At 42.0% G+C, this 13,198-nt stretch overlaps 1 protein-coding gene across 1 annotated transcript in view; it reads right to left on the reverse strand.

Moving 5' to 3' along the window:
* Positions 1-12,848, reverse strand: part of LOC135709468 (protein escargot-like) — a 175,283-nt gene extending 162,435 nt beyond the window's left edge. Inside the window, exon 1 of the mRNA XM_065231825.1 lies at positions 10,924-12,848. Coding sequence (XP_065087897.1) covers positions 10,924-11,317 — 394 coding nt within the window. The 5' untranslated portion in view covers positions 11,318-12,848. The remainder of the gene's footprint in view (positions 1-10,923) is intronic.
* Between the last annotated feature and the right edge of the window lie 350 nt (positions 12,849-13,198).

The following is a 13,198-nucleotide window of genomic DNA, read 5'->3' on the forward strand; positions in this document are numbered from 1 at the left end:
GGCAGTAATCTACACCCAAATCCCGGGGAGTAAATAAACTATTTAGCATTCATATATTGTGCTGCACTTTGCCCGCCGCCGGTTGCCTTTTCCACCTCCCCCCCGTCGAACCTCACCTGCTGATGTTGTTCGATAACGCCCGGGAAAAATGCAAAGGGAATTGAATAATGCCTCATAATTTATTAACGCTCCAATACTGTAGAAAAGTCAACACACTCACACGTACAAGCACCCGCACACACACAGACACACACACACTCCAGGCGACTAAATATTCCAGTGGCAGCGATAACAAAAACAATAATTAACGATTATTGCTCTACACAAGCACTTCCGGCGAGCGAAAGCGGTACGCTCGACTGATCAGCCGCCCTTCCATCACTGATTTGCCTCTTCAGACCCACCAACCCCATCCCTTCGGAACAAGCAAGGACGTACTGCACGGACTTTTATCAAATGTCACCAAGCGATCAGCATACTCCAAAAAACGAAAAAAAAAATAGAAACAGTACATGCCAGAATAGGTAGGTACGCTCTAAACACACGAGAGCAAGCGTCGCGTCGGGAAACCCGTCGGAGCGCAACAACTCGTAGCTGGCGGCTGCTGCTACACTGCTGTTGCCATATAATATGCAGGCAGCGGAAATTATTTATGGGTTCGATTCTCTGATTTGGATTCGGAATTCATTTTCCCTCCTGTTTGTTAAATCGAATCCCCTTGAGCGCCGAGCTGCGCTCTCACACTCTGACGTACCCGGTGCCGATTCGACAACCCCGTCGCTCAACGAGAAGCCCACACGTGCTCGACAGACAGCCCACGGCAACCTTTTCTGTATTCGTATGTTGGAGCAAGGACTCTCTGTGTCGGTCCTTTTTTTTTGCATACTCGCAATCAGGCAGCTCGACAGGTTGCTATCGCCTTTCCCCAATCCCACCCCCCCCATTGGTTGTCACTTCGAGTGATTGCCAAACGATGACGATTCTGACGGCGGCGACCAACCCGTACGAAATAAGTTGGATTACCTGGTAATGTGCTAAAGCGAGGTGCGAGCAGTGGAATTGCTTGCTTAATTTTAATTTAATTTCTGCATGGCAACACCCTTCTCATGCCGATGACGACGACCGACCGACCGAGGGCCAGTTCAGTGGACGCTACCACCGCCGCCGTCCGGTTCTGGCCGATTAGAGAGACCAGTTGATTAGCTCAAAGAAGGGTAAGAACCTGCGAGAACCACCAGTAGGTAACAATGGTGATGGCTGCCCCTTATCGTCACTCCGTGGTGATTTCTGTTTACTTTAGATGCGTGTTTTGTCTCACTTTGTAATTACGATGGATCACGTTCGGCGTTCGGAGAACGGTTTGTCGCAACGCCCTCACGCCGCACACTCACACGATCAAAAGAGTTCGTTAGCTCTGCCCAGCACCAACGACACCGGTCGCGAATGTGCTTCGATGTCGGACAAGATAATTTATGCTATAAATAATTCCGCAATCGCTAGATCCTGGTGATCCTTTTTTTTTTGTTCTACCGACCGCTTTGTAGTATTTTTTTTTCACGTTGTTGTTTCACTATTGCAGCCCGACCGGGAAGTGTCATGGTGTAGTGAACTTGTTATATGATTACCCCAAGCCGCGGCGGCCCTCCAATGGCGTACCTTTGGCGAGTGTTGGACTCGTGTCGTGTGTGGGTGGGGTTGGTGTGGACAATAAAATAAAAATCATCAACAACAACCAAAGGGAGGCGAAACAGTTCTGGAAGGCAGCAGCAAAAATGGAGCATACGGAAAAGTTTTCTGGTAGCTTTCAACCATCGTCCACTGACGTCCTACGGTATCGGAGATGGTGGACAAACGACTAAACGTTAGGAGAAAAAAAAATGAGCTGTTGTATTCGTTTTAATACCAGATATTTGTTGTTACACATGATGTTCTGTTTCAGACAAGTCCCCGGCAGAGATGCCAGATTTTTTTCTATGCAATACCGTAGACTTATTCAAAGCTACGGATTTATGCGGATTTTTTTTTAGTCGAAGGTGATATCTTTTTTTTTAGTTCTAAGGTGATATTTTCTGGGGTGGGACGAGCTGTCAAATCAGCCTACTGACCATTCTTGTATGAAATTGGTTCCAAACGTAAGCAAACCCTGTAGGTTTCTTATGGCTTGTTTACGTTTGGAACCAGTTATGCGAGGTAGGCGACGATTGTTCGTATTTTACAGCCACCTCCCCCCTTGGATATTTTACGTAAAATGAGAAATCGATGAAAGAACTTTTGAAAAACTACTAGGGACAGCCCTCTGGGGTTGTACGCAATGGTGACGTCGGACTACGTGCTCTTATATAATAAATTTATTATATTATATATGTAGCATGACTTGTGTTTTGTGTAGGAATAGGAATTTGAACGGGGTTCTCTCTGTTTATACTCTTTAGTATGACTATGATTGCCATGAAAAGAAGCTTTTTATATGAATTTTAGTTGGGACATGTTCAGAAATGTAACTCTTTTTTCAAATATCTTGGTGGCCCTGAAAAGGGCCGATGGTAGTACAGGCATGAATACTATGATACTGTTGCACCTGTAGTTTTTGGCATACTTTCACAGATTGATTCCCGGGGATCCTTGTTCAGCCATAGCAAGATGTGCGCGTGAGGACTTGTAGCACTGTATTTGTAGCACTGTATTTATATGACTGAACATCAACAGGCGTTATTTGCCCCATAGATGTAACTTAAACTAAACATGAAAAGTACTAAAACAAAACATCAATAAGGAACATTACTAAACAAACTAAACTGATCTAGAAAAAACGAACTAAACCTCCGGCGAAGCAGCTGGCGAGTCAGGTCAAAATCAAACAGTGCGGAGACCCTATTGAAGAATCTATGTAAACCACTGATTGCATCGAACATGCTATAATTAGTTCGCTGTATGGGCAGGCGCAGCTTTGAATTATTCCGCAGGGCTCGGGGTTGAACACTGATGTCAATTTGCTCAAGGTGGACAGGGCAATAGGTGCGTCCTTGTAAAATATCCGCAATTAGCAATGCCCTTGCTGTATCACTTCGGACCGACAGGCGCTCCAGATGGATCAGTTGCAAACGACTTTCGTAGCTAGGCAATCGGAAAGGATCCGTCCACGGCAATTTACGTAGCGCATATATCAGGAACCGTCGCTGAACAGACTCAACTCTTTCGACACCGTTGTTGTAGTGAGGAGTCCAGACAACCGAGCAGTATTCTAATATGGAGAGAGACAACCCAGACAACCAGAAGTCGTATAACAATGTACAGACAGTATCGTAAATTGCTGCAGTTTAAGTCAAAATCGCATATAAGAATGACATACTTCGCATTATGTTTAAGTTAAATCGTATAGAATGCATTTTTCCGACTTATATGCGATGACTCATTTTTCCGTCATACTGAATCACAAATTAAATCAGATTACATCGTAAGACTTTCCAAAATGAATTTGTTATTACAGATTAAATCGTATATAATGTTAAATCAACTCGTTTAAAATTAAATTAAAATATGCACGTATATGGCCTCCACTTTTGTACGTATAAACCATTTCTTTGCATTCAATACGAATTGTTTGTTTGTATATATGTTTGTATATCACGAAAACAACTTTGAATATATGTGCATTCTGGTTGTCTGGGAAGGAGCAGTACAACGATTTAAGGCAGTAGATATCCGTGAAGTCTTTGGCAATCCTGAAGATAAACCCTAGAATTCTGGAAGCTTTGTCGACGGTGTGCGAGATGTGCTGCTTGAAAGAGAGTTTTGTATCCAGAATCACGCCTAGGTCCTTAATTTGGCTGACGCGCTCAATTTCAGTGCCTAACAAAACATACTTGAACATAATAGTCTCTTTCTTGCGCGAAAAAGAGATAACCGAGCATTTGGACGGGTTAACCTCCATACGATTCAGAATACACCAATCAGCAAAAGCATTCAGCTGACGTTGAAGGAAGCAACAGTCTTCAATTGAGTGAATTCGGAGGTAGAGTTTAAGGTCATCTGCGTAAGATAATCGTGGTCCCTCAATTACCAGATTCACATCGTTGAAATAAATCAGGAAAATCAGCGGTCCCAGGTGACTACCCTGAGGTATGCCGGATGTGGCAGCAAACGTACGGGACTGGTGATCACCAATGACAACAGTAAGATAGCGATCGGTGAGGTACGACTGAAACCATTGCAAAAGGCAGCTGTGGATACCACGCCTGTCCAGTTTAGCGATGGATATGCGGTGATTCAATTTATCGAAGGCAGCAGATAAGTCAATATTAATGACATCCGTCTGAGCACGATTCGACATACTGTTAGAGATGTAGGAAGTAAGGCACAGCAAGTTAGTGGCAGTGGAGCGACCAGCCATGAAACCATGCTGGTCGATACTAATATACGGCTTACAGTGAGCGAGTAACGGTTCCATAACAACGAGTTCGAACAATTAATCATTTTGTCAACCTTCTGCAGTCATGTTCCATCAGATGTCACTGCTGTTGTTTTCGGTGACATCTATCGGAAACTACACACAATCTGTTTTCCTATAATTGTTCACAGAGGACACTGCAGTGCAAAACATGTCTGGTGCCTCTATATATGCATTTAGATTATTATTCGAACTCCCTCCTTTTTTACACATTCTGCACACAAAATAGCTCACCCCTCAAAGAATTTCCCAAATCTTTTGCGCAGAATATGTAAAAAAGGAGGGATTTCAAATGCTAAAGTAAATACATATATAGAGGTACCAGACATGTTTTGTAGTGACAGGTACTCTATTTTACAATCTGTGAAAGGGAAATCACAAATCGAGTGTCAACAAAATACATGGCATATTGAGAGATTGAGGTCGTGAGAGCGAATTCTCTCTCTCAAATTTGAATTTTTTGGCTCTCTGGAAACTGGTAGTAAAGCAGGTAAAACTGTAAGGGGAAAAATCATTTTTAATTAATTGTAGCTTGTTTAACAATAATTTCCGGGAAAAAACTGAACGACAAAGTCCCTGATTAATTTCTTTAGGTTATCGTTCACTTTTTTTTCACCTGAATATGCACCGAAAGCGAATTATTCCCACTTCTCCCAATTTCTACCGTTCCGATTCAAATTTCGGACGATTCAAATTTCGGACACTTTCATTTTTAATTAAATATTACATCCAGTTAGAAACAAAGTAATAATGTTAGATGATCGTGGAGGGAACTAGTCAAAAAAATTTAAAATTTACAAGACATGTGGATCATATTCGACCGAGATAATCAACTTTTAAAAGTGTCCGAAATTCGAGTTTAAGTTTCCGAAATTTGAATCGGCACGGTATATGGGGATTTTTATCACTTCCTACCAGCGGAACAGCGCCATCTCTGTGGAAAATTGTCGAACAAAATGATTAATTTAGCCACGGTAGTTGTCAACGTCCTGTTTGTTGCCTTTTTTATGTACTGGAAACATGTGCGCTAGCTTCCAACAGGATGGGAAAACTCCGACGTTCACAGACCATTGAAAAACGTGCAGCAGTGGAGACAACAAACTGTCCATGTGCGTTTTGAGGAACGCCGATGGAATTCCGTCAGGACCCGGATTGTATGACGACTTGAGTTTCGAGGAAGCCCTGAAAAACATCGCGGGATTGATGTCAATTCTGCTCATGGTTTGGCCAGAGAGTGGTACGTAACTGGCAGCCAGTCGGGCATGGTCGTCACTCAGTCTCTCGTCCGTGAAGATACTAGCAAATTTTTCAGAGATCAGCTGACAGATATCTTGCGTAGATGAGGCCACGTTACCATTATGTGTCATAGACGACGGCAGACCAGCTTCATGCCGTTGTTCGTTGACAAACTTCCAAAACTGCTTGGGACGTGACTTAAGCTTTCTCTGAAATCCACGTCGATACTGAAGAAAGCACCGTTTCGCAACTCGTTTGTATGCGTGATTGATCCTGACATAGTCACATTGAAGGGATAGTGTGCGGTGCTTGGTGAACTTCCTTCCAATCTAAATTGGAGAGTAACTCGGCGATACTACCATGGTCGGCGTTGCGAAAATCGTAGGAAACGATGGCAGGTGAAATATTAAAATCATGCATCAGCTTAGTACTTAACGTAACCAGTAGCGGCGGGTGGTGACGATCCAGTCTCACCAGAGGAGTGGGCGCCTCGCATAAGAAAGGAGCCATGTCCTGGGCGCTTACAAAACAAAGATCCAAACTGGTTGTTCTGGTTAATAACATGGTTGATTTGAGAAAGAGTGGCTGAACTGTAATTGTCCAGAAGGAGCGAAGCGTAGGAATGGATGACAGAGTGATCCATGTCAGGATAGAGGAAGCCGTTGCGAGTTTTTTTTTTTCATGAAATCCCCGGGAGATTGAAGTCACCAAACACAATAACTTCATCGGTTGCTTTGGCGGTATCCAGAACAGAGAAAACCGATTGGCAATGGGTTTCGATGAGGTCACGCTCCCGTATACGGTCGGGAGGTGCCGAAATTCAATCGTGTTAATCAGCTTGTTGAAGTACACACAGTACGTGACTGGATCATGATTGACCATACTTGCTCTTTGTAGTGCAGTCAATTCCTGGATAGGATCTGTTAAGTCATTTCCATTGTGTCCTTTTGACAATCGATGTAGGAGATTCAACAAATGGGGCCACTTCACTGAGTGTGAGGAACATTGTAGGCTTTCCCAATTGTCGCATCATGGTGAACCAATTTCTCTTCCTTTGTTGCCAATACTGTATTGAATTCGGTATTGATTTGAGGAAGGATAAATTTCGCACTGCACTGCTCCATGAATAAGGCGGTCCTTAAGGTTGACACGTGTAATGTTTGCGGTCCCCGTGCACTTAAAAGTGCAATGCAAGCCTTCGGAAACTCTAGCACGAAGAACTTTCATTGTCATATACAACAAATGTTGTGGTTTGGCCACACGCCTGTCTTGACAACGAGTTTCACTGGATGCCATCATAAAATATGTTAAAGAGCCTGAATTTATAAAGAGACGAAATCTTATCCATTTGACAGGTCTTCTGCTCGATTGAAATGACTTTTCCTATGACTTGGACAGATAATCGATTGGTCCAATTTTGACATGTCTCTTTATAATTCAGACTCTTTAAATTATGTCACCCGAACCCCTGGCTTGAATTTCCGCAGATGGCCGAAACATATTGCAGGAAAAGCTATCTCTTCGCCGTGCTCGTTATATATTAATGACAGAGGAACCCTGTTTTGCGCGGGAGCGATCTCCAGGCATATGTTCTCATTCCAAATGAGCGTTTCCTGTTACCCAAGCAGCAATTCTGTCTCATTATCCACGAAAATGGTCTCCAGCTCAATTTGAGGATCCACTGCAGGGGTTTCAAGACTATCTATGGCGATCTGATCAAATGTTTAACGGATTTCTTTTTATTTTTTGAATGGTGAAGGGCAAAAGCCCCCGGGAGTGAAAAATTCGTGGTATTTCGTCTCCCGTAGGCAAAAAACCTTCACGTCTTTTCAGATTGTCTTCAAGGAACTTCCAAGAAATTCATAGAAATAACAATAACTTCATGGAAATTTCTACGAATTTCAAGGAAATTCCAACGAATTCAACACTGAGGCAAATAGACGTAACAATTCCATAAGATCCACTTATGAATTTTAGCCACAAGAAATCAGTATGAATTTCACTGATTTACCTTATGAAAAATAATGTAATGAATAATAATGTAAAACGCCACAGACTAGAACCAAACCATGGGCGTTAAAATTACGAGCCCTGTGTGTTGACCACTTGTCTTTCAAAGCTTGGGAAAATAAGATTGTTAAAGGCGTATAAGAGCTACCTCATGTTAGACGAACATCATTCATAAGTCACGCTTATGAAATTCAGATCTGTCGTTCATAAGTCGAACCTTATGAAATTCTTAAATTTATGAATTTTTCCATTTCCACGAAATTCCACCGAGTTTAATGAAATTCCAACAATTTCAAGGAAATTACATCCATCTCATGTAAATTCATAGGACTTTCAAAATAATTCTCCCGAATTTCAAATAAATTCCACAAAATTTATGCAAATTCCAACGAATTTCAAAAAATTCTATCGAATTTAAAGAATTCCATTGAATTTTAAGGAAATTGCTAGGAATTTCAACGAAATTCTGAAAATTTCAGGAAATTCCGAAGAATTTCAGGAAAGTTCGAAGAATTTTAACGAAATATCTATGAATTCTAAGGAAAATCCTAGGAATTTAGAAGAATTTCCAATTAATTCAATAAAATTCTATTATATTCAACCAAATTCCAACAATCAAGGAAATTCCAACAATTTCAAGGAAATTTCAGGATTTCAAGAAAATTTCTACAAATTTCTAGAAAACTCCACCGAATTTCAAGGAAATTCCACAAAATTTATAGAAAGTTCTTCAGAATTTCCAGGAAATTTAATCGGATTTTATGAAAATTCTATCCAACTTCAATGAATTTCCTACGAATTCCAAGGAAATTCATAAAATTTCAAGGAGATTGCAACGACTTAAAAGGACATTTCTACGAATTTTTAGGAAACTCAAAAATTTTTTAACAAATTTCGAGGAAATTCTTGTTATTTCCCGTAATTTCTTGCGAATTTCAAGGGCATTCCTACGAATTACAAGGAAATTCCAACGAATTTCAAAAAAATTCTACGAATTTCAAGTAAATTCCTACGATTTTCATGGAAATTTCGATGAATTTTAAAAAATTTCGAACGAATTTCATGGAAATTTTACGAATTATAAGGAAATTCCACCGAATTTCAAGAAACTCCAACAATTTCAAGGAAATTCCAACAATTTCAACTGAATTCCTAGATTTTTAAGAAATTCGTAGAAGAATAACATGACATTAACGTAGAAGAACATGACATGCGTAGAAGAAGAACATGACAGAACGTTCATGAATGGAATGTTTTTTTTTTAAAGAAAAATAAAGGTTCAACTTTTAGTTTTCTTTAAACAATGATAAAAAAAAAAACATTCTTGCTCGTGAGATTGTATCTATAAAAAACTAATTCAAGTAGCAGCTGTCATCCACAACTGAAATTTTATTTACCTGCTAATCTATCTGATTTCATCGTACTTCTAAAGCAAAACGTTTTGGCTGTATCCTATAGGAACATATTTTTTACTTTTAGGACTCCAATTAAACTATGGATAGAAGTAAATAAATGACCTAGTTATGATTTTATTTAATGAGAATCTTGTCGATCTTGCGTGAAGAAATTAAAGAAAAATTAAAAAAAAAATTAAATAGCATTGATTTTCCACCAGAAAAGCTAAGAACCCCAACTCACTCATCTGATCATATCTCAAAAACTATTTGTTCCAATAATTTGCCCTTGGAAACACATTCAATAGAAGAGTTTTCCAAAGTGTGGTGAAAATTTGAGCCCAAAATATTAGGAAATAAAAAATCCCGCCCATGGTGAAAACAGGAAATTTTTGACAATTTGGTTATCTGCCGGTAATCAGCCTGTTTACTGTAGGTACTATAACAAAATCGAAATGAATCTACATAAAAAAAAAACCTTCAAATTGACGTTCTAAGACCACGAATAGCTTATTTGGTTGTGGAGTAATCTCTTTTGAAACTTGAAATTTTAAAAATCTCGAAAATCCAGGGTTGTAGCCCAGAAAGATCTAGGCACTTTAGAGCAAAATCAAAATAAAGGCATTTGTTCAGAATGCTTTGGCAGAGTTTGGCTCAAATCGCTGACATCGACCACAACTTTTCAAACCCACTGTAGCTGGAATGGCCCATATATAACCTTCAACTAAGCATACTTTAATTCAAATCTCTCCCCTTACCTTAATTACCAGCCACATTTGTCACGAAAATGAACCGCAGCTGGCACGCACGCTTTAGTTCCAGCACTTTTTGTGTCATGGCGATGTGTCTAAGCTCTGATATTGAACGGCTTTTCCACGCATGGTTCCTTTTTACCTCTATAATGATGCGAAAAATAAATGTTTCATTCTGTCGAAGAGATTTCAGTTTCTAAAAGATAACGCACGAAATCATACAGATTTATGACATGCTCCATTTTCACGTCCATGGCTGCTTGCAATCGAAAACGAATGAAATTTCAAATCCTACTATCAATTCAAGCTGATATTTGTACACACTTTAAAACGAAAATAGTTGAACATATACCCATTTTACCCATTGAGAATTGCATATTTGTGAAATCGGTGACAGTTATTCTGAATCGCCCAGTACTTTTGGTTAAATTCGCGACAATCGTTTCCTTCGGTGTCTATGGTCCATACAAATTTCCAAAAATGTATATGGGCGATTGTCGACGCGGGGGAGGTGAATCTAAAACCGCTAAAAAACGGTCTACGTAGTTTATAAACGGCCCCTTATAAATATTGTTTATTTTTTCTCTAGGAATATTTAAATTTTAATTTTAAATATTTTAAATAGCCTGATAGAAGCTTCAGCTCCATGATGTGCTTTCAATTGTCAAAATTCATAAGCCCTAAATAAAACCGCTTGATGCACATTTTGCTTCATTTATAATTTGTTAATCTTCTGTCCAAACTTTACATCGCTTCGGACGGGAAAATGTTGGCGCAACCTTCCCAAAAATTAAACCAACCGGTTTATTTTCCACGGCAGATCCCCACTCCTTCCATCTAGTAAAATATTCACTAACCGTTTGCAAAATTTACTTTCAACCGTTCCACCACTGCTTTGCATGGAGCTACCGACGAATCCCTTCGATAAAGTATTCAACAGGAAGCAGCCAGTGACACAACAGCACCAGCTGACTGGCATCTCAGTCTTTTCTTAGAAACCCTCAACTCACCCCCCCCCCTCACCACCTAATCGCACAGTTGTGTGGAACTCTTTGGCAAGATAATTATTCCAGTCAGGACTTACCGTTGTAGAGCATGGTCGAGGAAGCATCCCGAGTGGCCGCCTCCGGTGAGTGCGGTGGTGGACTGGGTGCCGTGGCACCAGCCGTGGGCGACGAGGGACCCCAACAGGTGGCAGCAGCCGTCGTAGCACTGGTTCCGTTCGATGAAGTCGACGACGGCGAAGAGGTCGGACCGGACGAACTTTTGGAAGCGGCAGCCGCCGGTGAATCCCCAACGACGTCTATTTCCTCGTCCTCCTCCAGGACTTCGACCACCACCGGTGGAGGTGGTGGTGGCGAAGGCGAGGCGGATGATGCTGCTGGGCTTGTTGCTGTGGTTGTTGCTTCTGGAGTTTCCTCGACCCGATCGGGCCACGGATAGGCCTTCCATTTCTTCGCCATCAAACAACGAGGCATTGTCACTGGATTGGGGCGGTCGACACGACGAAAAGGGTAGTATAATCAGGTACTTGTTTGTTTCGTTTGCTTGAAGCAGGGAGGGTCGCGAAAAGTCAATTCATGTTTTCCCTGGGCCCGCAGGGTTTATTCTGGTGGCGAAGACCCGGGGTCAGAACCGGGAGTAACTTTTTTTTTTGTTTGGGACTTGGATACAGAACAATGTCAGAGGAAATGTTGCAGCGCGAAGCGCAGGCAGCCGGTCTCGAGGAAAATCGATAGTTTTTCTCGCTTTTGGGGCTTTTCTGGTTTTTCGCGTGCGAGAGATACACACTCAGAGCGGTCGGAGATACGTCTGCGGGTGTGCAGGGCTGACAGGGTCGGGTCGGGGCTTCTTGTGGGATGGAATAAATTTTATTTTCGGACGTGACACAGATACCAAAAACTTTATTCCGTTTTCTTCGTTCTGGGGCTGTTCCCGGCGTCCCCAGCATAGATCTCCCAGCGGATGCCTCGGAGCGGATGAAGTTCTGCAGACAACAACAGTTCAAGCACTCACAGATATAGTTTTACGAGTCTGTTTTGTTAGATTCCAACCGAAACCGAAATCAGAACCGGAAAGCTCACTTTGATGCAGACACACATACGCACACGGACACGTACACAGACGAAACGGTTTAACGGAAAATCCAGAGTTCACAGTTTCGCGGCAGAGATTCACATTCGGAGAGTTACGTATCCAAGAGTTTCAGTAGTAGCACACAGTAGTGTTTAGTAGTAGAGTAGAACTGTAGCAAAATCTTCATCTCGTGGCCCTGAACATAGCAAATGAAACCGAAAAGACACACCGGAAGTGTACTTGAGATTTACTGACGACACACTGGCATAACCGAAAAACACCGGAAGTAACGGACCACGAGATTCATTCAGTCCATTTAGTAGGTAGCGGAAGGGAGGCGCCCTAGCCACAGAGTGACCGAGGCCTGAACTTTGGACGAACCAAACCGCAACGGATCCGTCGAACCGGACCGGAAACTGCCTTGATGCACATCGAATTAACCGAAAAATGTGTGACTGCTTTTCCGCAGCTCCTGTTTCCTGCGTGTGTGTGATCGTTTAATCCAACTAAAACTTCACCTGCTCTCACTTTTGCACAGTTGCCTTCTGCTACTCTAGATCCACAATTGCACTCTGAATCCCCGTTCGACTTATTGCTGGGATTCGATTAATTTCCTTTGATTCGGTAGAGGAGCGCGCGCGGAGATACGACAGAATAGCGAAAATCAACAAATGTTACGACTATTGCGTTAGATCGACGTAGTTTTACGTGCTGGTAGTTGTAGTAGTGGTAGTAGCAATAGTAGCAATAGAATAGTACACACACGAGACTGGTAGTAGACTGCTTAGCGGTGATTAGTAACGGTACACATACAGGTAGATTACACAGGGAACGGCACGCAGAATCGATTCATAAAGTTCATAATAAATAACAGAAAAATTGATACAGAGTGAAACACGACAGAGAGAAAAAATGTGTGACGAACCGCACCGTAAGAACCGTGAAAGGCTTTTGAATCCTGTCGTGTTCGGCGCAGTCCCTTTATAAAGTTCGGCCCACCCGAACGGGTCCGAACTTCCCCACTTGCTCACAGCGAACGAAACCTGACGGATCCTTTTCTGAGCTAAAGTTTCCCCTACCCACGTAGGGCGAAAGCGGAAGCACCCCCCGAAGGGTAGTCCTGCACAACAACGTGTTGATGCGAGCAGGGGAAGCCAAGCAACAAACAACCCTCTCCTTCCGAACACGCAACAATTACGCTCGGCACCGTTCGGGATCCTGACGGCTCTCCCTCTCTCTTTTGCTCTCTCACCAAAATCCCACTCTCTCACTTCGAGTTAACA

Source organism: Ochlerotatus camptorhynchus, unplaced genomic scaffold (genome assembly GCF_037179485.1).
Source record: "Ochlerotatus camptorhynchus isolate MF236.1 unplaced genomic scaffold, CSIRO-AGI_Acam_v1.1 ptg000361l, whole genome shotgun sequence".
Taxonomy (NCBI): domain Eukaryota; kingdom Metazoa; phylum Arthropoda; class Insecta; order Diptera; family Culicidae; genus Ochlerotatus; species Ochlerotatus camptorhynchus.